At 39.9% G+C, this 27887-nt stretch overlaps 1 protein-coding gene across 1 annotated transcript in view; it reads right to left on the bottom strand.

Annotated features, from left to right (window-relative positions):
* Window positions 1-27887, bottom strand: part of LOC106871255 (superoxide dismutase [Mn], mitochondrial) — a 40569-nt gene that overhangs the window by 9187 nt on the left and 3495 nt on the right. The window contains exons 2-3 of the mRNA XM_014917612.3: window positions 17124-17347; window positions 8112-8408 (exon numbers count right to left, since the gene is read on the bottom strand). Of these exons, the coding sequence (XP_014773098.1) occupies window positions 8112-8408; window positions 17124-17347 (521 nt within the window). The remainder of the gene's footprint in view (window positions 1-8111; window positions 8409-17123; window positions 17348-27887) is intronic.

Below are 27887 nucleotides of genomic sequence, written 5' to 3'. Positions count from 1 at the left end.
ACATCACAGCAACCATAACAACATTAACGAAACAGACAATAATCATCATGACACTAGTGACCCAACCAACATACTGTGACAAGTCCTTATCCTCATTCAAATCTGAACACTTTTTGCTCCAATTGAATTTGCTAGAGGGCACATAAATGGTTGTGAAAAAAAAAATCTTGACCATAAGAATATTCATCTATGAGTGAATAATTTAATAAACAGGAGAAAGCATTCTGATTCAAGTGAGGTTCAAACTTGCAATCCCATATCTGTATCTCCCTCTTTGTATACAACACAACTTTTAATGAGGTGGGGAAAAACCCCCAAAACTATAGATAGAAATTTACATTTAAAAGAGGAATATATTTCAAAACCTAATTAGTAATTAATGTTTGCTTAAAATAAAAGCTGCATAAAACAAAACAAAAAACAGCAACAATGCCCTAGATGAGGCTCAAACTCATAACCACCACATATCTCCTGATGTGTGAATAACATGGGTCTTACTGTCAATGAGAACTTAAATCAATGCTTGACTAACATATCTATGAATGTCCTCAAATTTGACCACTTTTTGCTTTATCTTTAACTTCTTTCAATCATTTGACTGTGACTGTGCTGGGATGCTGCCTTGAAGGACTTATCTTTTTTAAGCTTAGTATTTATTCTACTGGTCTCTTTTGTTGAAGCACTAAGCTACAAGGATGTAAATACACCAACACTAGTTGTCAAGCAGTGATGGAGGACAAACACAGATACAAAGACACACAAACATACAAACATATACAACAGGTTTCTTTCAGTTTCCATCAACCAAATCCCCTCACAAGGCTTTGGTTGGCCCAAGGCTATAGTAGAAGATATTTGCTCAAGGTGCCACACAGTGAGACTGAACCTGGAACCATATGGTTGGGAAGCAAGCTTCTTAGAGTACCAATTTGGATAGTTTGCAATATTATACTTCTTTCATTAAGATATTTTAAGAAAGCTCAACTGTATTACTTTTCAGTTTTGAAGTTACCCATATGATCAAACTTTTAGATTAATTCAAATATGTTTGGTACATATTTAGCCTGTTAAATATGTGGTTTGCTGCAGAGAAAATTTTCACTTTCAGCAATAGGTGTTAAAACACCTACTGTCATTTCAGAGTGCTCCCTGTGGACCAAGTGTATGCATTTCAAGCTCCTTTGCTATTATTAGTACTGGATACACTGCTTTGTATGCCTACTATATAACCATATTAAATGTTTTCTAAAAATAACATGTTCAAGGACAAATATGGGCTTCACACTAACTCAAATTTAATCACTTCTTTCTCCATAATTTTTGTACTACTACATTGCTGCCACAGCCCTTTAAAGTTCATTTCCCATGCTGGCATGGGTTGGGCAGTTTGACCAGGACTAGCAAGCTGGAGAGCTGCACCAAATTCCAGTCTGATTTGGCCGTTTCTATGACTGGATGCCCTTCCTAATGTCAACCACTTTACAATGTGTGCTTTTCATGTGGCACTGGCACAGAACTCTTGCAGGCCAATCCTCTTCATCAGGGGATGCAGCCTTAACACTTCTGCAGTGGAGGATGGATCTTTTTCAGTACAGCAAGGTACCAGGTATCTCAGTCCTTTGTCATCTTCTATGAAAGGTTCGGTGAGCTGAAGTTGTCCTTTAGTACTTCATCTCATGTCTTCCTGGGTCTCCTTCTTCCGTATGTTCCATCCAATTTGAGTGAATGCCATTTTTATGGAATTGTCAGCATCCATCTGCATCAAACCAGCACAGTCTCCTCTCATATATCCTGCATCTAATTCCTCTTTTATGCCTAACTTCTCTCCCAATACACTAACACTCTGTCGCACATATTACACATCCAGCAAACATACTAGCTTCATTCCTCTCTAGCCTTTGCATGTCCTCTGAATTCAGGGCCCATGTCTCACTATCATTTAGAATTGCTGTTCGTATACCTACATCATACAATCTTCCTTTTCCTTGGAGAGAGAAACCTTTGGTTGCCAACAGAGGCTATTACACTCACCGTACACCCTCCCCCACAACTAATTTGGTCCCCTAGATAGCAGAAACTATTCACTACCTCCAAAGAGCCTGTGAGGCATTTGAGAAAATCAATTTCCCAAGTATCTGTAGTTTTTTTGCTCCTTTGCGTCTTCCACATACGGACACTACTTTCTCTGATAACCTTCATATCATTCCACTGCACCTCTTGTGTCTGTAGTTTACACTGAGTACACTGTATGGAATTCCTGCCTACACCTTTCCTACAAATCAAGCAGGGCTACTTACCTGAAGTGGGTAGGGTTCTGCCTTTTCTTTTTGCATAATCTTCGTTAGGTTAGCCTTAAGACCCTTAGATTCTACGTTTTGCTTCCACATCTTGAATTTCTTCTCTAGCTCTGATATAGAATTTGCTATGAGGACAAGATTGTCAGCATTTAGTGGTTCCCAGGGGCTGCCAGTCTTGAATTCCTCTGTTATGGCCTGGAGGATGATGATGAAAAGGAGAGGACTGAGGAGTGAGCCTTGATGAACACCTACCTGTACACCAAATTCTTCACTGTATTCATGGTTGACTCTCACCTTACTAACAGCACCCCTGTACATGGCCTGTACAATTTTCACCAGCAATTTTCTACTCCTGGCCTCCTCAGAGCCTACCATATCACACAGCAGAATACTCTATCGAAAGCTTACTCTAGATCAACAAATGCCAAATACTACGGTTTATTCTTGGCTAAGTATTTATCTTTGCAGTTGCCTGAATATGAAAATAGCATCAGTAGTGCTTTTCTCTGAGGTAAAGCCAAACTGCTTTTTGTCTAGCCTAACTTTGCTCCTAATTAATTGGGTTTTAACTCTCTCTGTATGGCTGTGGTGAATGATACAGGGTGTTCTGGCTAAATTTGACAGTTTTTGTATGCTTTCTTTTTTCAGGCAAAGCTTGATGTATTGGATAACAGTTAATAGCATTCGAGAGCAAAAAGATTAAAGTTAATTATCATCATCGTCGTTTAACGTCCGCTTTCCATGCTGGCATGAGTTGGACAGTTTGACTGAGGGCTGGTCAGCCAGAAGGCTGCACCAAGCCCCAATCTGATCTGGCAAAGTTTCTACAGCTGGATGCCCTTCCTAATGCCAACCACTCTGAGAGTGTAGTGGCACGAGGGCCAGTCAGGCGGTATTGGCATCAGCCACCCTCAAATAGTGCTTTTTACGTGCCACCTGCACAGGAGCCAGTCCAGCAGCACTGGCAACGACCACGCTCAAATAGGGTTTTTATGTGCCACTGGCACAGGAGCCAGTCAGTGGCCTTGGCAACAATCACACTCGAAGGGTGCTTTTAATGTTCCACTGGCATGGGTGCCAATCAAGCGACAGTGTCATCGGCCACGACAGCGATTTCACTTGCCTCAACAGGTCTTTGTAAGCATAGTTTACTGTCCAACGATTGAAGAGTACTCTTAAATGGGCTGGTTATACAGCACTGGCATAGGCCACGGTTATGGTCTCACGTGGCTTGCCGGGTCTTCTTGCGCACAGCATATCTCGAAAGGTCTCAGTCACTTGTCATTGCCTTGGTAAGGCCCAATGTTCGAAGGTCATGCTTCACCACCTCATCCCCAGTCTTCCTCTGCCACAGGTTCTCTCAACTGCTAGGGTGTGGCACTTTTTCACACAGCTGTCTTCATTCATTCGCAACACATGACCATACCAGTGCAGTCATCTCTCTTGCACACTACATCTGATGTTTCTATTCTCTCAGGGCACTTACACTCCGTCGTTTATGCATACTGACATTACACATCCAGCGGAGCATACTGGCTTCATTCCTTGCAAGCTTACACATGTCCTCAGCAGTCACGGCCCATGTTTCACTGCCATGTAGCATGGCTGTTTGCACACATGCGTCATACAGTCTACCTTTTACTCTGAGAGAGAGACCCTTTGTCACCAGCAGAGGTAGGAGCTCTCTGAACTTTGCCTAAGCTATCCTTACTCTACCAGCTACACTTTCAGAGCATCCACCCCCGCTACTGACTTGGTCACCTAGGTAATGAAAGCTATCAACTACTTCTAGTTTTTCCCCTTGGAATGTGACAGAAGTTGTTCTCTGCACATTTTCAGTGTTTATTGCTCCTGAATATTTGCCACACACAAAAACTATCTTCCCAGTTAGCCTTCCTTTGATATTAATGCACCTCCTATGTATCCATAGCTTACACTGGGTATATCTTATGGAGTTTCTACCTATACCTTTTCTACAGATCGAGCAGGGCCATCTACTTGAAGGGATTTGTGGTTTGCCTTCTTACTTGGTTTTTGCTAGGTTGACTCTAAGACCCTTCAATTCTAATCCTTGTTTCCACACCTGAAACATCTCTAGTTCTGAGAGTGACTCAGCAATTAGAGCAAGGTCATCAGCATAGAGAAGCACCCAGGGGCATCCTGTCTTGAATTCTTCTGTTACTGCCTGGAGGACTATGATGAATAAGAGAGGGCTGAGGACTGATCTTTAGTGGACTCCTACCTGGAATTCTTCACTGTACTCGTTGCCAACCCTCACCTTACTGACAGCATCCCTATACATGGCTTGTACAACTCTCACTAGCCATTCATCTATCTCTAATTTCCTCATTGACCACCAGATAAGGGCTTTCTCCATGTCAATGAAAGCCAGGTACAGAGGTTTATCTTTGGCTAGGTATTTCTCCTGCAGCTGTCTTACCAGAAATATAGCATCAGTGGTTCTTTTCCCTGGCACAAAACCAAACTGCATCTCATCTAGACTCTCTCCCTAATTAGTTGGGCTACGACCCTCTCCATGACTTTCATTACCTGATCCAACAACTTGATACCTCTGTAATTATTTGTATCTAAAGCGTCACCTTTACCTTTGTAGCAGTTGACTATGGTGCTGCTACACCAATCATTGGGTATGACTCCATGTATCACCTGGTTGACTATATGGGTGACTAGACTATAGCTGACACCGCCAGATATTTTAAGCATCTCTGTGGTGATTCCTGATGTGCTGGGGCTTTCCCTGTCTTCATACCCTTAATTGATTTATCTACCATGGTACTGTCAATTCGGATAGCTGGTCCTTCTGTTGGGTCAACATTTGGCAGACTCTCTTTCTCCCATTCATTCTCTTCATTTAGCAACCTTTCATAGTGGCATTTCCAAGTCTCTCTCCTTGCAGCCTCATCATCATCATCATCATCGTTTAACGTCCGCCTTCCATGACTGAGGACTGGTGAAACCGGATGGCAACACCAGGCTCCAATCTAATTTGGCAGAGTTTCTACAGCTGGATGCCCTTCCTAATGCCAACCACTCAGTAGTGGGTGCTTTTACGTGTCACCCGCACGAAATGGTGTCTTTTATGTGCCACCCGCACAAGAGCCAGTCCAGGGGCCATCCATGCGGACACATTTCTCTCCTATGACATCACGATTATCTCTCTCACAGTCTTGCAACACGAAACACCTCAAATATTTGGTCCTCACGATGCAGAACATTGGCAATTTTTTCTTATCTGCTTCCCCTCTGGCTAAGTAAACCTGTCTTCTAGCTTCCGTTCTGGCAGTCTGATACAATTCCCCGCTACCACCGTTCTTCCAGTCCTTCCATGCCTGTTTCTTTTCCCTAAAGGCCCTGTCAACTATATTGTTCGACCACCACATTACCTTGGGTTGAGAGGGGACTTTACACCATCCACAGATCTGGTCAGTGGCCCTCAACATGTCCTGTAGAAACCTCTAGTTGTCTTCCACATCATGTGATGCTATATTCCCCTCTATTTTGTCAAAAGCTTCAAGTAATATGTCTTTAAAACTGTCCATTCGCAGAATCCTTAAGCTCCCAGACCCTTCTCCTCCATGCTGGTTGTCTTCTGGGCATTCATTTAGCCCTGATCCTGAAGTCGCTAACTACTAATCTATGTTGTAGGGTGCATTCTTCACCTGGGAAAGTTTTAGCATTTATAAGTAGCCATCTTTCCCATTTTCTGGCGAGGATGTAGTCAATTTGACTAGTGTGTCTACCAGATCGATAGGTGAATAGGTGACTGGCAGGTTTCCTGAAGTTAGTGTTACAAACCATAAGATCATTTGCATCACAGAACTCCAGCAGCCTGGTTCCCTCCTCATTGCAGGAACCAAAACCATTGCCTTCACGTACACCAGCAGAACCTCCTTTCCACCTTACATCTTAAATGCAGCACAAATCTACACATCTCCGTTCAAGCATCTCAACAATCTCACTAGACCTACCTTCCAGTGTGCCCACATTGAGTGTGCCAACCCCGAGAAAGTTAGCTGACATGGAGGATTGGAAGCCATCTGAATATTTCATAATAATTACCAGTATCATGATGATTTGCATTGGGTATCAAAATGCTGAAATTATGACAGCTGATCAATGCTCTGTGAACACTGATGAGATACAAATTCTGAGAACCAATACCAAAGAGAACTACTTGATGAAGGAAAAGAAGCTCATGAACAAGCTGAGGTATCCTGTTGAGCCAGGGATAGTCCGGGTCTTCTCAGATGAAGAGAACTTCTGCCAAATCAGTTGCACAACACCCAGAACAAGAGGTGGGTTGCCTACAATCTATGCAATGTCCCATCTGCCATGAAAACCAAGTTCCTCCATGCTGTGATGATCTTTGAGTGTGTCTTAGTGAGGATGTCATGCTGCCCCTCATCCTTGAACAGGGCCTTAGGCCCAATTCAGATGGCTATGTGAAGTTGCTGAAAACTGTGGTCAAACTCAGGCTAGAGAGGCCATGTCTGTGGAAGCAGGATTTGGCTCCTTACCTCACCTCTAGCATCCTAATTATCTGATTGTAATCCCATGGGGCACAGTTGAGAAAGATACTAACTACTCTGCCTGCAATACCAAGGCTGAGCTGATGGCCAAGATCAAGTGGGTATTTGCAGCCATCTTAAGATTGTGGTGGAAGCTGAGGGCAGCTATTTTGAGTAAACTGTTATCTCCCAGCTATAATCTAGTTGATATTTTTTGATTCCTTTCAAAATACTTTTTGGATTATATATTGTATTTTCTTTTCCTTTTATGCAAACTGTCAAATTTAGCCCAAACACCCTGTATATTCCTAGGAAATTTAATTTCCATAATTGAGCATTTTAAAGTAGATTTTCCTCAGATGATATTCACATCTAGATGAATTTAAATGTGTTTGTTGTGAGCAGCCTTATAGTCATGTGATGGTTGATCACAGAGTGATTCTAAGTTTTTATACCTAAGTCCACTTTTACATGCTCATAGGTTGGATAGAATGTTTTGAGGAAGATTTTTTATAGTCAGCTGTCCTTCCTATCACCAACTAAGGTAATATTTTCACATGACCTGACATGTTTACGAGAAATGAACAAGACTGCTTGCATGATAATGGTGACACTCACTCACAACCCTCATGTGATATCAAGGCAAATGCTTATATGTATACCACATAATTAGGATAGCTAATGAACTTGAGGAAATGCATGAAATAAGAACTCATGCAGATCTCTCCTCAAAAAGAGCCGCTTGAAAGAGATCCCCCACCAAATGCTTGCAGCATAAAAGGTAGAAAACAAATGCGAGCTGTGCAAAACTAAGACTGAAAACATCAATCACATTATTGCCAACTGTGAAAGAATGTCTTTTAGATGTTATCTTCCTAAGCATGATGTGGTGGCCAAAACATCTGGAACCAGATAAGAACAAAGAAAATACCAACAGATGAAGTTGACTATAATAAGACCGATGGGTCCAAAGAATACTGGAGGAAATTCTTACCATACAGCACTCATCTTAACACTCTCTCTTTTTTTTCACCATCAAGAAGTTTCCTATTCTTAAATTTAGAAACAAAAATATATTAAATATAAGAATATTGATGGTAATAATAATACTTTTTTTAACTGAATAAAATGTTGATAATAATAGTTCTCTTTACTGAATAAACTGAAACTTGATGATGAGGAGAGTAAGAAATGTAAATTTATAGATTTTTAAAAAAAATCAAATTTTTAAGAGAAAGTTTCAACTTCTAGAGTAAAAAATCGGAAAATAATGAAATTGACAAACCTGTGGTTGCTTTCAGTGGATCTTGATTAGCACAAGTCGCTATTTTTAGCTGTTTAGATACTGCATCATAGCCTAACCATCCCCATCCAGAACCTTGCACTGCCACACTGGAAGCAACTAAGTCATTCTTCAATTTCTCAAAGGATCCAAAATCTCTTACAATGGCTGCCAGCAAATCACCTTCAGGTTCTCCTCCTCCATGTGGACTCAGTATTTCCCAAAATATGCTATGATTGAGATGGCCTCCACCATTGAACTTCAGAGCAGGTTGAAGACTAATGATAGTTGATGTATCCTCTGTAATATAAAGACAACATATAGATTTAATTGCAGAGAGAGGGGAAGGAGAATATACAATATCATATATGAGCAAACAGTTTGTAACGACCGTGCGACCAGGAGATGGTGACGAGGAATGGCTCCTTTAGCACATCGCACGGTCAACACAAATAAAAAATACAAAAAGAGGTTAAATGAGTATAAGTACCAAAAAGGAAAAGAGAGACACAACCAGTAGAAGGTTTAAAGGGAAGGTTTTATTGATATGTCAACTTGTATGTCTGTGTGTGTGAGTGCGACATAATAAACACAATAATAGACAGGCCGTCATGCAAACAAAGTGTATGTGTATACAAACAAAGATATATGTGTGTGAGAGAAATACAGAGCATAGAAAAGAGTTGGAAGAAAATCCAGGCACAAAGATGGGAAATACCAGTTTGTAGCCAAGGTACACAGTACAGGCTTAAGTGCTGTATCAAGAAGTTGTGGCGGCAAGGCAGAGCCAAAGAAAGACACATGTCGTGAAGAAGTTGAGGCTTCAATGCTGCGGCCGGTTACTTGGTACAGGAGTTCTCGCAGGTTGTATTCGCTGTTAACCATGGTGAAGCATTTCACAAACAGTGTGGAGAATAGCTGTGCGAGCGTTGCTGGTTGGTATGTACGTAGAGAAGTTGATGTAGATGCTAAGAAGCTGGCGGTGGCGACGAAGCAGTTTGCAGTAAGCTGTTGAACGAAGTGTTGGATTTCCATGAAGCTGTGTCGTGTTGTCGCTGGAACTAGCTGTGTGCTCTGTGGTCAGCGGCTAGACCTCAGAAGGTCTGGAGTCGGACTGACAATCGTGACGGTAAAAAGCTAGCTATTTAGAAGATACTATCGCCTCAAACAGGGGTTCAGAAAAACTGTCCCAGGTAACCTTATCTGAAGACTGCGATTGGTTGGGTTGCACCCTGGCGCGAAATAAAACAAGAGACAAAAATATGCCAATACCAACCAATCAGAGTGGTGGACACAACAGGGTCCAAAAGTACGGCCAAAGGCTAACTGTTAACCACTACGTCTGCACTCATGTATATATAACATAGAGAGAGAGAAGTACACTACAAGTTCATCTCAGAGACCAAACATAGTTCATCTCAGAGTGTAGAGCAATCTCATCTTGAGAAGAAACAGAAGAGAATGCATCTAAAGAGGAGTGAGTAGAGAAAACTATGTATATCTTTTAATCATTAATAAAACAGGGAAAAACAAATAAAAGAGTAACTTAAAAATAAAAAAGGTTATCATCACCATTCACTTTCCATACTGGGATTACCATCTGTCTTCCTCTCAATAGCAAATGAACACTTTAATTTCAAATGAAATAAGATTACTGGACTATTTTATCATTCAGTAAACAAGATTCAACAGTTATCAGATGTATTCAGCTACAGATTTATTGTGAATGAACAGAAATACTACATGGTAGTGAGATGTGGGCCATGAATGCAGAGGATATATGAAGCTAATATGCTTGGTTGGATGTACAACATCAGTGGGCATATACGACAAAGTGGAAATGTGTTTAGAGAAAAATTAGGCATAAGAGGAATCAGATGTAGCATGCAAGAGAGAAGAGTGTGATGGTTTGGTCATAGGATGAGAACAGATGTATAAAGAAGTGCTAATTGTTTAAAGCAGATGGAACTTGTGGATGAGGGAGACACAGGAAGAGATGAGTTGAAGCAGTGAGGGCAAATCTCAAGATGTGCCTCATGGATGACAAAGGACCAAGATAACTAGTAATTATGCTAAAAAAAACATCTGTCAGTGAAAGTGAGGTCCTAAAAGCATTATGCTTATGCCTGTATATGTTGGGTCCTGCACCCAATCAACCCATGTTAAGCATTCCCCAACATATTATCTTCCTAACACCCAATTCCTCCATCACTCCCTTAACGAAGAAACTTTTCAGCTGCTGTAATCATTTGAGAGTAGCATCAACGTGCATTTACTCCCCACTTTTGCATTACCTGTTATCTCCTCCTGCTGAAACCATTTAAACTCCATTCCTCATTTTCATTATCATTATCATTCCTCTTCATACTAGTTTCCAGTAATCACCTTCCTTTTTGTGCCTTCAGTTATCTCTCCCTCCCCTCTGAGCAACATCTTAAATTCACTTTCATCTTTACTTCAACATACTTCATTTTTAACACCTATCATTCTCAACATCCTCTCATATCATCACTGCCCCACCACTACCTTTGTTGCCACACTCATGTATCTGACATATCTGCCACTGTTCACCATCCTCCCCTTTCACTTCCCACCCATTATTTCCCTATAGTTGTGTTTGTCCCCCACCACCATTTGACAACCAGTGTTTGTTCGTTTACGTAGCAGTTCAGTAAAAGGGACCAGAAGAATAAGTACCAGGCTTAAAGATAAGTCCTGGGGTCAGTGTGGCTGCAGTCCAATAATCAAAACAAGTAATAAAATATATACAGGTGTGTGCATAAGTAAACACATGTGTCATCATCTGCATCAATGCTTTAACAACAGGTTTTCCATGTAATTTATTACAACTCATCTTAACACATTTTCATTTTATTTGTATTGTACTATTTCTACTTCCTCATATCTTCTTTTTCACCAAGAACTTATTCACTTCCATACTCAAAGTCATTCCAGTTACATGTCCATACAAGTATAGTCATGAATCATTAGATGTAGCTATGCGAACTGATTCACAATATTGGAGGTAGGCATTCTGAAAGCATACACGCCAGTCTAAGAATGGGTTGAGAAAAGAATAGGAAGCTATTATTTCTGATTACTGGATAGATTATATTATGTTTGGGTACAGTCTGATGCTGACAGGTTGGGAAATGTAGGCTTTGAATATAGTGGATTTCTTAAGTTGAGAAAGAAATGAAACGAGTATGCTTCACTGGATGTGCCGTGTATAAATATTGGAGTAAATGAGCTGAAAGAACAAATGAACATAAGAGGTATTGGATGCAGTGAGCAAGAGGGAAGACTGCTATACAAGCATGTAATGTGTTTGGAGGAAAACATCATCACCGTCGTTTAACGTCCGCTTTCCATGCTAGCATGGGTTGGACGATTTGACTGAGGACTGGTGAAACCAGATGGCTACACCAGGCTCCAATCTGATTTGGCAGAGTTTCTATAGCTGGATGCCCTTCTTAATGCCAACCACTCAGAGAGTGTAGTGGGTGCTTTTACGTGCCACCAGCACGAAGGCCAGTCAGGCAGTACTGGCAACAGCCACGCTCAAAATGGTGTATTTTACGTGCCACCTGCCAGGAGCCAGTTCGGCGGCACTGGCAACGATCTGACTCGAATGTCTTTACACATGCCATCCGGCACAAGTGCCAGGAAGGCGATGCTGGGCACAGGTGCCATTGACAGTTTCGTTTTCGCTTGCCCCAATAGGTCTTCACAAGCCGAGTTTCATTTCCAATGAAGGAGACGACGTTGGCATGGGTGCCAGTCGTCGAATTTAATTCGATTTCTATTTCACTTGCCTCAACAGGTCTTCGCAAGCGGAGTTTAGTGTCCAATGAAGGAAGGTATGTATAAGTGGGCTGCCTGAGGCCTTCGATTTAGGTCTCACTTGGCTTGCTGGGTCTCCTCACGCACAACATATTTCCAAAGGTCTCGGTCAAAAGTCATCACTTCGGTGAGGCCCAATGTTCGAAGGTCGTGCCTCACCACCTCATCCCACGGTCTTCCTGGGCCTACCTCTTCCACAGGTTCCCTCAACTGCTAGGGTGTGGCACTTTTTCACAGCTATCCTCATCCATTCTCACTACATGTCCATACCAGCGCAATCGTCTCTCTTGCACACCACAACTGATTGCTTCGTAAGTTCAACTTTTCTCTCAAGGTATTAACACTCTGTCTAGTATGCACACTGACATTACACATCCATCGGAGCATACTGGCTTCATTCCTTGCGAGCCTACGCATGTCCTCAGCAGTCACGGCCCATGTTTCACTGCCATGAAGCATGGCTGTTCGTACACATGCGTCATACAGTCTGCCTTTTACTCTGAGAGAGAGACCCTTTGTCACCAGCAGAGGTAAGAGCTCTCTGAACTTTGCCCAGGCTATTCTTATTCTAGCAGCTACACTTTCAGCGCACCCACCCCCACTACTAATTTGGTCACCAAGATAGTGGGAGCTATCAACCACTTCTAGTTTTTCTCCCTGGAATGTGGCAGAAGTTGTTTTCTGCACATTCACAGTGTTTATTGCTCCTGAACATCTGCTACAAACGAAAACTAACTTCCTAGTTAACCTTCCTTTGATATTGCTGCACCTCTTATGTGTCCATAGCTTGCACTGGGTGCATCTTATAGAGTTTCTACTTATGCCTTTTCTACAAATCGAGCAGGGCCATCTACCGGAAAGGGTTTGTGTTTTGTCTACCTTCCTACTTATTAGGACTTTGGTTTTAGCTAGGTTGACTCTAAGGCCCTTCGATTCTAGTCCTTGCTTCCACACCTGAAACTTCTCCTCTTGTTCTAATAGTGACTCAGCAATTAATGCAAGGTCATCAGCATAGAGGAGCTCCCAGGGGCATCCTGTCTTGAATACCTCTGTTATAGCTTGAAGGACTATGATAAATAGGAGGGGGCTGAGGACAGAACCTTGGTGGACCCCTACCTCCACCCGGAATTCTTCACTGTACTCATTGCCAACCCTCACCTTACTGACAGCATCTCTGTACATGGCTTGCACAGCTCTCACTAACCATTCATTTATCCCTAGTTTCCTCATTGACCACCAGATGAGAGAACGGGGGACCCTGTTGAAGGCTTTCTCCATGTCAACGAAAGCCAGGTACAGAGGTTTATCCTTGGCTAGGTAGTTCTCCTGAAGCTGTCTTACCAGAAATATAGCATCAGTGGTGCTTTTCCCAGGCACGAACCCAAACTGCATCTCATCTAAACTGACTCGCTCCCTAAGTAGGATGGTTATGACCCTCTCCATGACTTTCATTACCTGATCTAAAAGCTTGATACCTCTGTAATTATTTGTATCTAAAGCTTCACCTTTACCTTTGTAGCAGTTGACTATGGTGCTGCTACACCAGTCATTGGGTATGACTCCTTCATGTATCACCTGGTTAACAATACGGGTGACTAGGCTATAGCCGACACTGCCAGATATTTTGAGCATCTCTGCAGTGATTCCTGATGGGCCGGGGGCCTTCCCTGTCTTCATACTCTTAATTGCTTTATCTACCATGGTACTGTCAACTCAGATAGCTGGTCCCTCTGTTGGGTCGACATTCAGTAGACTCTCTTTCTACTATTCATTCTCTTTATTGAGCAATCTTTCGTAGTGATGTCTCCAAACCTCTTTCTTTGCAGCCTCGTTTAGTGCAAGCGTACCATCATCCATGCAAACACATTTCTCTCCCATGACATCAACCTGTTGCCTAGCTTCCCTTCTGGCAGTCTGATACAGTTCCCTGCTACCACTGTTCTTCCAGTCTTTCCAAGCCTGTTTCTTTTTTCTAATAGCCCTGACAACATTGTTCCACCACCACGTTATTTTCGGTTGAGAGGGGACCTTGCACCATCCACAGATCTGGTCGGTGGCCCTCAGCAGGTTCTCCATTAGAAACGTCCAGTTGTCCTCTACATTCTGTGAAGCTACACCCCCACCCCCTATTTCATCAAAGGCTTCGAGTAATAAGTCTCTAAACCTCTGTCCATTCACAGGATCTTTGAGCTTCCAGATCCTTCTCCTCCATGCTGGTTGTCTTCTGGGCAACCACTTAGCCCTGATCCTGAAGTAGCTAACTACTAATCTATGTTGTGGGGTACACTCTTCGCCTGGGAAGCTTTTGGCATTTATAAGCAGCCATATTTCCCTTTTCCTGGCGAGGATGTAGTCAATTTGGCTAGTGTGCCTGCCACAACGGTAGATGACTAGGTGACTGGCAGGTTTCCTGAAGTTAGTATTGCAGACCATAAGGTCATTTGCATCACAGAACTCCAGCAGCCTGGTTCCCTCCTCATTGCGGGAACCAAAGCCATAGCCTCCATGTACGCCATAGAAGCCCCCAGAATGTTGTCCAACATGACCACTGAAGTCACCAGCCACAAAGAGAAGGTCCCTGTCATTCGTCGATGAGGTAATCTGCAGGAGGGTGTCATAAAATTGGTCTTTCTGTCCGTTGGGTAGCCCGGGCTGAGGGGCATAGGCCGAGATAATGGTTGCTAACCCATGGTGAAGGACTAATCTAATCTTAAGTATTCTATCGCATACTTTAACTACCTTGATTACCTTATCCACCCATTCCTCTGCAAGAAGTATACCTACGCCCCTGACCCCGTCTGTGTTTCCTGCCCAGAAAATCTTGTACCTGTGTTCTTTGCCTGTGAGGAACCTAGCGGAACCTCCTCTCCACCTTACTTCTTGGAGGCAGCAGATATCGACACATCTCTGTTCAAGCATCTCAACAATCTCACCAGACCTACCTTTCAGTATGTCGACGTTAAGAGTGCCAACCCTGAGGGTGTGGGAGGTAAGGGCCCGTGAGACCCTGGGGCAAGGAACAGCAGTGTCATGTACCTGAAAAGAAAGCTTGCATTTTGCAGAAAACATAACAATCAGTAGCATTCCTTTCAGCCAGCATCTACTATACTATCGTATTTTGCACCATATGATCTCTACCTTACATAGGGGATAAACCCTAAGTGGGGGTGGGAAGTCTTTAGAAGTGTTCATGGGGGACAGTCACGGTACTGGTGAGGAAGATAGGAACTACCGGTACTGGTGTAGAAGATAGGAACTACCGGTACTGGTGTAGAAGATAGGAACTACCGGTACTGGTGTAGAAGATAGGAACTACCGGTACTGGTGTAGAAGATAGGAACTACCGGTACTGGTGTAGAAGATAGGAACTACCGGTACTGGTGTAGAAGATAGGAACTACCGGTACTGGTGTAGAAGATAGGAACTACCGGTACTGGTGTAGAAGATAGGAACTACCGGTACTGGTGTAGAAGATAGGAACTACCGGTACTGGTGTAGAAGATAGAAACTTCCAGTACTGGTGTAGAAGATAGGGACTTCCGGTACTGGTGGAAGGGGTGGGAGGAGTAGAGAGATAGAGAGATAGACAGCTAGGTAACTAGGGAGTGAGGTCGAGAGAGACATAGCAAAGCAGATATCGAAAGAGACAGAGTAAAGCAGAGAGGGTTAGGCCAAAGCAATATAGGATAGAGAGATAATGGTTTTCGGCCAGCTAACTCTAAGATAGAGTTATAGAGATAAGTGACTATGTGAGAAAATACCACTGAAAACATGACACTTGAATAAATGAGTGAATTTGCCGACATCGTTTTGGACAACAGAAATAAGCAATGTGTCAGGTATTTACGGATCATGGCATAAATAAATAGAAAGTATAAGCATGGCTATAAGACGGAGAAACTTATCTGATCATCCTTCTATGGTCGTATTAATTCGGCAGAGATTTTAGGAATGAGTGAAGGAATCGATCGCGCGTGCTAGTTATATAGCCAAAACCACGCGAAAATGTATGATAGTCGAGAAGGGGAAATTGGAGTTGGACAGAGGTGGATATCAGTAATGGGTGGCTCGGGAAAATAAGGGTGATGTTAGAATGAATCAGATTCAATCTCTTATACATAGGCCATGTAAAAGAGGATGGAGGTAGGTGATAAGGACGATTGTAGAAAGGAAGTATAACTGAAATATATAGTTACTAACTAACCTAGTTTTTTGTCATCACCTTTGTGAGATTCAGCATTTTCAGATTGCCACTTCACTCCTTTCAGCTCCATTCACTTTGAGCATTCTACACCTTATACAACTGTCCCTTTGCAGATGTATCCCATTATATCTGTATCAGTGCTGCCTTCTCACTTGCACACTACACTTCATTCTTCTCATGTTCAATTTTTCTTTCTGTTGATGCACACTAATTTTAAACATCCAGCATGAACACTTCATTTCTTTCTAGTCTTTGCAAATCGTCTGAATCCAAGGTTAACATCTCATTACCATGCATTATCAGACTTTTAACATAAATAGTCCATCAATCTGAGGGAGATGGCTTTTTTATCAACAGATATAATAGTCTCTTGAACTTTTCCCAACCCACTCTTACTCTGGCTGCAATGCTTTTAGAACATCCAACCCCACTACTAATTTGGTCACCTAGATAAAAGCCATTTGTCTACCTCCAGTTTTCTCAATCAGCAGATCACTGAATACAGAACCCTGTCAATGGTCTCCTCCAAGTCAACAAATGGCTAGGAACATCTCATTTAGTTGTCTCACAAGGAAAATGACATTAGTAGTACTTCTGACACAAAATCAAACTGCATTTCAACTAGGTTAATTCCTTTCCTAATTAATTTCTAACTCTTTCTGTAACTTTCATAATCTAGTCAAACAGTTTGATATCTCTGTAGTTTCCACTTTCTTGCACATCTCTCTGCCCTTATAGTGACTACCACATAGTCTACTCTGCCCTTATAGTGACTACCCCATAGTCTACTCTGCCAGAGATTTCAAGCAGCTCAACCATTATTTTTGATGGATCAGGTGAATTTCTGCCTTCATCCTTCTATCCACCATACTACTATCAAGTCAAATAAACAGTCCTTCTGCTATAGAAACAAATGTCACTAAACAAGACAAGATGTTGAAAATATAAGAGAACTAACACTTTCTTACCTTTGGTTACTGCATTAGCCAGTTTCTCTTCTGCAATATTGAGATTGTTGATATATGTAGCATGATGTTTTTGGTGGTGGAGTTTCATAATATCAGCACTGATATATGGCTCTAAAGCATTGTAGTCATATGGGAGATCAGGTAATGTGTGTTTATAGCGAATCTGAGCAGAAACAAATCCACATGCAGTGGATTTGACCAATCTCTCTGCAAGGATACATGACCTATAAAGATATTCCAGTTTAATTTCAATAATCACTTTTAATATTTTAATAAACAAATCAATATTTGTACTGAGCAATTATGAATTATGAACTATGGTTCCACTAGTAATAAATTATCTGCAAAAGATTTACATATATATAAAACAAAGTGTTCACACATATTTAAGGAAAAATTCTACAGATTTTCCAATTATGTAAATCTAAGGATCTAAATACTTTTCTTATGCTTTATAACATGAAATATAAAGACAAATTCATGGCTTTAGTTCCTTTCTGGAAAACATTATAACTGGGAGATCTACTAAATGGCAGAATAAATGTAAACTTTTTAATGACATTACAATAATTGTCAACACTAAATGAGAAAAACAATTAAAAAGCTAATAGGGCCGAAAGGATTACCAAAGCTTGACAATCACAGACACACTTCAGTAGGATAACATGATTAGTGCAAAGGCAAAACAATCATAAGGTAGAAGTATTGATAGAATTATACATAGAAAGCAGGGGAAATTTGTTTAACAAACAACACATATTGCGATATATTGATATAAACATCTCTTGTATAGAAATTGAGTAAGAGAGATGACAGGGAACAGGGAGCAATATTCATGACCATTCCCAGACTGCTATAGAAGTGAGGTGTTTTAAAGTAGTTGAGAGCATACAGAAAAGGTAAATGATTTGCAGTGACTAGAGGAACTGCATATGTCACAAATGCAAGTCTTTATGGTATGCACCATTATGTGAATGAATGTGAAGTTAATAACATGTCTAGTTAACAAGTTTAATATGAGTTTTCTAAAATTAATAATTTTCTGTTTTTGTTTCAAAAATGAATGCAAAATAAGACTTCCAAGCATTGTTGTAGTCAAAATTTTAAATGTCCAGCAAATGACAACTGAAAGCTAAAAATGTCCAAGTTCATATAATATATATATATATAATTCTTTAATAACTTCTACCAACATCAAACCTGGCTGTTCCATTCTTAGACCCCGAACTCAAAATGTCTATTGTTTGAACTGTTTGCTATTCTGAATTCCCAAGCATTATACTAATAAATCTGTTTGTTTTCTACACCACATGTTTTTTTCTGGGTTTTTTTTTGTGAATTCTCCCTGCCTGGTGTAGCCATCTGGTTTCACCAGTCCTCAGTCAAATCGTCCAACCCATGCTAGCATGGAAAGCGGACGTTAAACGACGACGACAATACGTACAGACATATATATATATATATACTGCCTGACTGGCCTTTGTAGGGTTTTCGAGCAAGATCGTTGCCAGTGCCCCTGGACTGACTCTTGTGCGAGTGGCACATAAAAGACACCATTTCAAGCGTGGCCGTTTTCATGCGGGTGACACGTAAAAGCACCCACTACACTCTCTGAGTGGTTGGCGTTAGGAAGGGCATCCAGCTGTAGAAACTCTGCCAAATTAGATTGGAGCCTGGTGTTGCCATCCGGTTTCACCAGTCCTCAGTCAAATCGTCCAACCCATGCTAGCATGGAAAGCGGACGTTAAACGATGATGATGATGATATATATATATATATATCAGTGTTTCTCAACAGGGGTTCCACAAGAAAGAGTGAGATAAGCTAATGCTAATTTCATGATTGTAATATTGTAATACTATACATGCACAACATATTGGTTATTGTAACGGATATCATCCTATCTAACCTATTATGTTATCAAAAAAATATAACCACACACACATACATATATATATATAAATCTATACACCATGTGAACTATGAGGAAAAAATATGCGAAAGATATAGTATAGAATTTTTTTTGTGCAGGGGTTCCTTGAGACATGTAATGTATTTTAAGGGTTACACAAGGGTAAAAAGGTTGAGAAACACTGATATATATATATATATATATATATATATATACACACACACACAGAATGCAAGGGATATTTGAGTACACTTAATTATCAGTATATTACTCTCTTTAAACCAATTAAAATATTTTTATTTCTTTCAGATCACCCATAGCAGTTAAAATGCTAACACAAGAAATGAAAAGAAATGCAGTGTTACCATATGTGCAGAACACAGAAATTTAGAAATTGCCAACTTTCTAAAGGTAGCAAAATCTTTTGTACCAACGTTTGGTTAGAAATGAAAGCCTCAGGCAGCAATGTTTCAACTGCTTCAAAGAGAAAAATACATTCTAAATATTCGGATACTATAAGGACACCACAATTCATTCAATGGATTCAAAATATTATCGATGATGATCCTAGGAAATTAATGAGGACCATCACCAGAGAATTTCAGGTGTCAGAGTGGACTATCAGAGTTGAAGTGCATGAGGAACTTTAATAGATGCATGTATTGAGGAGAAACCGATCCATACAAGCAAAATAACAGGAAAATCATTTAACCAGTCCTAAGCTGTTACTTAACAAGATTAAAAACCCTCATGAATAAGACATACTTAGGTTCTTCTTAGATGAGAAAAACTTCAACCAAGACTAGTTGTTAAACTCTGAATAAATGAAGTATGCAGAGGAAGACCATATATGCCTCAATGAGGCTATGCACTTTCTCACAAAGTCATGTTACTCAAGAATGGATGTCAAGCAATCTTTATGACCATGTAACACCAGACTTGTAACATCCAAACTCACCAGATTTAAATCCTATGGACTACTAAGGGAGACTAATCAACATCCTCAAACTACCATAGGCTCACTGATGGTCACCATTGTCCAGGTGATGTCCCAAATGAATAAGGATTGTCTAGTGCAGGCATATCAACAGCTCCAGTTCTGCTTTGAAGCAGAAGGTTGATTCATAGAATAATCTTATAAGAAGGCTTATTGAGAACATGTACACAAATTATTAAAATACATTTCGTGTTTGCTAGATCAGAACTGTTCTATTAACTTACAAATTATCTCCACAAATACTTTTATATACAAACATATTTGTGTTTGTGAAGGCATGTGGTCTAGTGGAGGACTGTTGCACTCATGATTGCAGACTTGCAGTATTCTTGAGCAAGATACCATAAGACTCCTTCAGAGTGATGAGGCTATGCATAAGTTAAATGTTCTTGAGCAAAACACTTCGTTTCATGTCACTCCAGTCAACTCAACTGTAAATGGATGACCCTGCAACACTGGTATTCCATTCAGCAGTGTGGCTTAGTGGTTAGGATGTTGGACTTGTGATTGTAAGATTGTGGTCTCAATTCCTGGACTAAGCGATGCATTGTGTTCTTAAGCAAAACACTTCATTTCACATTGCTCTACTCCATTCAGCTGGTAAAAATTAGTAATCCTGTGATGGACCAGCATCCCATCCAGGTGGAGAATTTATATGCCATGGAAATTGGGAAACCAGCCCTTATGAGTCAGCATGACTCAAGAAGGTAACTTTACCATCATTTAACAGCTACAAGAGAGGATGCACATTGTAACCAGTGGTGTATAACAACATCTGGTAGTTTGGTTAATAGTGATAGATATATGATCCATCATGAATAACATAGTCCTTTAAGTGAGTATTTTTTGGTATACCAACATGCAGACATACTTATTGAGGCAGAGTTGATATTCACATCCAGTTTATTATATATGGGATGTAGGTGACTAAGTCTTTTGGGATTGTTTTGGTGATCATTTCCCTGTTTATATCTGATTTCCCTTTTCTTTCAAGAATGCTTTCAAAGAATTTGCTTATGGAGGCAATGGAGCTCTGGCAAGACGTGTGCAGATGATACCTTCTGTGTGTACATTTCAAACAGATCCACCTACATGACTTACCATCATTTGAATTAGAGATAAGTTTGAAGCAGATGAAACTGTTCAGAATGTCCACAAGAAATGTTCCAGTAGACTGCAGTCATTGATGAGACCCACAAAAAAAAAAAAAAAAAAAAAAAAAAGATTACTAGAAGCATAATGTCAATGTTCAAGAAAATCAGTGCAGTGAATTGTGAGTTAGGAATTTCAAAATCAAGAGTCCATCGCATTTTGAAGTGCTATCATTGGAAAAGTTACATTGTAAAAATAGTCCATTTCCCCAATGAAGATGCGCTGGACCAGAGTGGAGTTTTGTGAGCAGTACTTGCAAAAATGTGCAGAAAACTTTCCATCAAAAATTCTTCAGAGTGATGAGGCTATGTTTAAATTAAATGGTTCAATTAATTGTCACAACTGCTACTGGGGACCAGAAAATCTGCATATTATGGAGAGATATCATGTTAACTAATCAGGAGTTACAGTATGGTACAGCTTATCAAAAGGATTAACTAAACCATATTTTTGACAATGTGGAGTTTTATTTGCAGCAAGATGAGACACCCCTACAAAGGGTCAACTTTGATGAGATGTTGTCAAACGGGTGGATAGGACAAGGAAGTTCAATAAGATACTATGTTCACCAGGCCTCACACTGTAAGACTTCCTTTTATGGGGTTATTTAAAAGATAGTTTACAGTGTAAATCCAGCAATAATTGATGAATTGAAGGCAGCCATTAAACAAAAATGCACATAAATACCAAATGAAATGTTTCTTCATGTTTGTGTTTCCACTGTTACATATTATCAGCAGTATCTGGACCAGAATGATCATTAGTTTGAAAACATGTGTTCATAAAAAAATTCAATTCCTTCAGCAGATTCTATTAAATTTTGAAAATGAAATGTATTTTAATGAATGCTGATTTAATAATCATGTACTAGAGGGGCCTGTTAATATTTCACAGAGTTAATGGTAACTCTATTGGGTTATTTCTGAAAACTTTATCCAAAAAACCTGAAAGCATAGTCTGTATTGTGTCTGTAAAGATAGTCGCGCATCTGCTACTCATTGAGAAGTGAAAGAAATTGGAATATGATGATTACTTAGTGCACAATTTTATAGACACAGCACACATAAAATAAATATCCATTCTTATTTTTCCATTTTTCTCATAAACAAAAAAAATATCTCATATTGCAAATATCTGCCACATAAATAAGTATGAATATTTCATGGAATTGCCCTTATGTGCATGCATAAAGTGATAGGTGATATAAAAAAAACTTAGTTCAATTAAAAAAATACACTTTTCACAATCCAATCACCACCACCACCTCTCCCCCCTCTTTCTACCTTTCTTTAACCCATTATCTACCAGTGATCTCATATGAGATCACTTAAAAATTACAAATTTCGTAATTATCTGTCAATATTTACACATATCTAACCTTTTTGCTATATCTACTAGGTATATTTCTCTGATATTCAAATGAATTTTGCTAATTTTTCACCCAATATCTTGCTTATTTCTATTTAAAATGTTATTTTGATCATTCCAGCATGTTTCTAAGGCTGTTTTATGCTAGAAATCAAAGTTTCATAAAAAAAATTCCAGTTAATAGAATTATGGGAGGTAATGGGTTAACCTCACAATCAGAACATCGCCCCTCTGCTAAAATTACATTTTTAACTTTCCACCTCTACCTTTCACTAACTCTTTTAACCACATATTACGTCCTCCCTATCTCACATCATGGATGCTTCTCTCTCCCTCACTTTTCGCCTTATCCTCTTTTCCTCTCCCCTCTCTTCAACTAATCACATGAAAGTGTTAGAATTACATTCCCTCTACCTCTCATCATGGATGCTTCTCTCTCCTTCCTTTACTCTAATCATGTGATTACCAGTGAGCTAAGTAATGCAATGACAAGCAGAATTATTATAAGATGTATAAATTTCTTTAGCACATTCTGTACATAACTTTTTTTGGTTTGATACACCAGATTCAACTGTTTTGAACCTTAAAATTATATCCTTACTGCCTTATGCATGTATATACAGTGCACATGTGCCAATGAGGTAAACCTTTACATAATAGCAAAACTTCAGTCCTATATTTAAGAGATGAGGAATTATGTACATTATTTACATTTGACAGATATTTGTCCTCATCTTGTTTGTTGTTAACACATTTCAGCTGATATACCTTCCAGCTTTCATCAGGTGTCTTAGGAAAATTTCGAACCTGGGTTCAAAGGTATTTTTCGATGATGTTGTTATTATTATTATTATTATTCAGTTCACTGCCTAGAATTGAACTCGGAATCTTGGGATTAGTAGCTCGCGCTCTTAACCCCCAAATTCCGAGTTCAATTCCAGGCAGTGACCTGAATAATAATAATAACAACATTGAAAAATATCTTAGGAATGAGAACCCAGGTTCGAAATTTCCCCAAGACACCTGATGAAGGCTGGAGGGTGTATCAGCTGAAACGTGTTAACAACAAACAAGATGAGGACAAATATCTATCAAATGTAAATAATGTAAACAATATAGCAAAACTTATAGAAATAGCAGCCACATCTCTCTCAAATTACATCCTACTGTCATAAGGAGCCAATGCGGGAAACCTCTATATGGTAGCTAGATGTGTTGGGAATAGCCAAATCTTTAAAATGAAAGGTTTTGATTGACTTGCTAAATACAGTAGAGCAATATCTTCAAATCATAGCTGGAGGAGAAACGCAGGGCTTAACAACAAAAAGCATCTACATCACTACTATGATTCCTATTTGGTGGTGGTTATGATGGTTTTGTGCAACATCACCACCACTGTGACAATCACAGCAGCAACCCACAACAGACTAACACAATGTTAACCACCACTCATCACCATAACACCAATGTACTATCCTTAAACCATCACCACACCCACTAGACAGTAGGAATGTTGATATTTTGTTATTGTTGAGCCCGAACTCAGACCTTAGAAAGCAGTGGTTGAGGAATATTTTTCTGCTATTTCTGGCAAGTTGATCAAACACCTTTAATTTTTAAGAGATACAGCTCCTATTTCTAATACATCTATTTACCATGTAGATATCTCCCTTGCAAGATATCTTTCATTTTTAAGATAGTTGGCTGTGATTCAAGGGAGATTTGGCTGCTATTTTTACCAAATCTAACTGTCATATGGAGGGCTCTTGCCGTGAGAAGTTCCAACTCTCAGCATGTCAAGATTGGCTAAAACAACATCTGTGAAGAGGTTTATCAAACGAATTGGATCGAGTCAAACCAAAAAGATCTTGCAAGTGAAATTTGGAAGATGAAAACCGAGGAAACCCATTAGATATAATCATTACCCTGCGCGTGTAAACAAAAGCAGGATATTGTAATCACTTGTCTTTGTCTGTGTGTTTGCAAAATCACTGGAAAACAGCTGAATGGATTTTCACCACAATGAACATTTGTTTTGACTATCTTAAAACAAAAAGAAATTTTGTTTAGATTAAAAAAAAAAAAATCAAACTTACAAAATTTCCCGAAAAGCAAGTGGTCATATTATTTTGTTCACTTTCTTTTTCATATGAATCGTCCCTTGTCTGCACGTGTCTAGATCATGGTGTACCTATGCTCGTACACGTGTGGGTACATACATACATGCAACTGTGTGTGTGTATGTGCATGTGTGTACAGTGATGGATTCGAGGGTTTCATTTATTTATGAGTTGATTTCTTAATTGTACTGGAGTACAAATACCTATAATTACTCTTTTACTTGTTTCAGTCATTTGACTGTGGCCATGCTGGAGCACCACCTTTAGTCGAGCAAATCGACCCCAGGACTTATTTTTTGGAAGCCTAGTACTTATTCTATCGGTCTCTTTTGCCGAACCGCTAAGTTACAGGGACGTAAACACACCAGCATCGGTTGTCAAGCGATGTTGGGAGGGACAAACACAGACATACAAACATATACACATATATATATACATACACGACGGGCTTCTTTCAGTTTCCATCTACCAAATCCACTCACAAGGCTTTGGTCGGCCCGAGGCTATAGGAGAAGACACTTGCTCAAGTTGCCACGCAGTGGGAATGGACCCGGAACCATGTGGTTGGTAAGCAAGCTACTTACCACACAGCCACTCCTACGCCTATAATGGTGATACTTAAAAAAAAAAAATTTAGTTCAATTAAAAAGCATTTGTAAGTAATACATTGTAAGCCATTATAATTTGTGCAAAAATTTTTTAATAAATGGATTTATGAATGAAAGTTCGGTAATTGCATTTATTTCCAACACGTGACACATTATTGGAAACAGGTTTTAACTAACCTAAACTATACATACATTCATATATGTCTTAAGTTGTAGCTGTAATTTAAAGGGGGCCAGCCTTGTCATATTCTGTGTAAGGTTGAATCTCCCTGAGAACTACATTAATGTTATGCATGTCTGTGGAGTACTCAGCCATGTGTGAGTTAATTTTATCCTCGTGTGGTAATGAAAAGTGAAATTGACAGCTAATATTTGCTGTGTCTATGTACCTATGAACTTTTCTTTGGATTTATGTGTCTACTGTCTCACTCACTTTCTTCCACTTCCTTTGTATCACTCTTCTACCCCACTTTTGATTTAACAATGTGTATATGTATCTCTGTATCTACTTCTCTTATGATGTGATAAACATTTAAAAACACAAAACGAACGCCATCACCACTCACTGTCTTTTTCACTCTTTCTCTTACATCCTCTCTGAAACATTTAAAAACACAATATGAATGCCTTCACCACTCACTGTCTCTTTCACTCTCACTTTGCCACTTCAAAGAAGTGTGACGCACACAACAGGTATGTACAAAAAGAAAAAGTTAGTGTATTAATATTATTGATCATTATCGTTTAACATCTGCTTTCCATGCTGGCATGGGTTAGATGGTATGACTGAGGACTGGCAAGCCAGGAAGCTGCAATGAGGCACCAGTCTGTTCTGGCAAGGTTTCTACAGCTAGATGCCCTTCCTAATGCCAACCACTCAGAGTGTAGTGGGTGCTTTTCAAGTGTCACTGGCACGGGAGGGGGGCCGTCAGATGGCACTGGCATCAATCATACTTGAATGGTATTGGATGCCAATTTCATTTTTCATTACCACACGAGGATAAAATTAACTCACAAATAGCTGAGTACTCCACAGACATGCATAACATTAACGTAGTTCTCAGGTAGATTCAGCCTCACACAGAATATGACAAGGCTGGCTCCTTTGAATTGCAGCTACAACCCGAGACATACATATATGAATGTATTTGTGTATAGTTTAGGTTAGTTAAAACATGTTTGCAAATAATAAGTGTTGCGTGGTGGAAATAAACGCAATTACCAAACTTTCATTCACAAATCCATTGATTATTTCATTCTTTTGCATTTCAATTTGTACATTAAGGTTCTTTGAATATGTACAATGTATTTTAAGGTTGAATAGTAATTCCATTTACGTTTGTGTAACAGATATTTCGGTTGGATTATATAGTCATTGGTGTTACATTACTTTCTATATTTTGTAACTGTCACAATATAGTTTTCTAGGTCTGAAAATTTTGTGGGGAGGGGGCCAGTTGATTAGATACTTAATTTATTGACCCCAAACAGACAAGTCGAACTCGGCAGAATTTGAACTCAGAATGTAAAGACTGACGGTCATAATATGCAAACATTTCTCATAGCACCAGTACACTGTTTATAGATGCTTACATTTTTTGTTTTCCGTGAATTTTTCATGGGTCCAGCTAGTATATATAATTATGATAGATTGTTACACCATTCAATGTTTAGGTAAACTTTGTCACCCACTCACTCTCTCTCTCACCCCACACAAAAATGAAACTCCTTTCAGTACCAAAAATTGCAAAAGGAAAATGCTTTAGTGTTTTTCAAATCTATTATTATAAATGTTATATCCAGTGATTTCAAGAGGTAGGAAAAAGATGTTTTTGTTTTAATATACCTTTACTTCATTTCACACATACATGCAAAAACGTGTTTTTTTTTTTAGATGAATTTATCTTTCGTTATCTCTCCACATATTTTGTTACCACTAACTTCTATAATCTCTGCATTTTCACTTATTCATTTCAAACCTCTTTGAATTTTCAATCTAATGCTCTCTCAAAAATGTCACACACACCGTCGTTTAACGTCCGCTTTCCATGCTAGCATGGGTTGGACGATTTGATTGAGGACTGGTGAAACCAGATGGCTACACCAGGCTCCAATCTGATTTGGCAGAGTTTCTACAGCTGGATGCCCTTCCTCACGCCAACCACTCAGAGAGTGTAGTGGGTGCTTTTACGTGCCACCGGCACGAAGGCCAGTCAGGCAGTACTGGCAACAGCCACGCTCAAAATGGTGTATTTTACGTGCCACCTGCCAGGAGCCAGTTCGGCGGCACTGGCAATGATCTCGCTCGAATGTCTTTACACATGCCATCCGGCACAAGTGCCAGGAAGGCGATGCTGGGCACAGGTGCCATTGATGGTTTCGTTTTCGCTTGCCCCAATAGGTCTTCGCAAGCCGAGTTTTGTTTCCAATGAAGGAGACGACGTTGGCATGGGTGCCAGTCGTCAAATTTAATTCGATTTCGATTTCACTTGCCTCAACAGGTCTTCGCAAGCGGAGTTTAGTGTCCAATGAAGGAAGGTATGTATAGGTGGGCTGCCTGAGGCCTTCGATTTAGGTCTCACTTGGCTTGCCGAATCTCCTCATGCA

This window comes from Octopus bimaculoides, chromosome 19 (genome assembly GCF_046866305.1).
Source record: "Octopus bimaculoides isolate indiv1 chromosome 19, ASM4686630v1, whole genome shotgun sequence".
Classification (NCBI taxonomy): domain Eukaryota; kingdom Metazoa; phylum Mollusca; class Cephalopoda; order Octopoda; family Octopodidae; genus Octopus; species Octopus bimaculoides.
The sequence above is the reverse complement of the archived record's forward strand: the minus strand, read 5'-3'. Positions and strand labels throughout refer to the sequence as shown.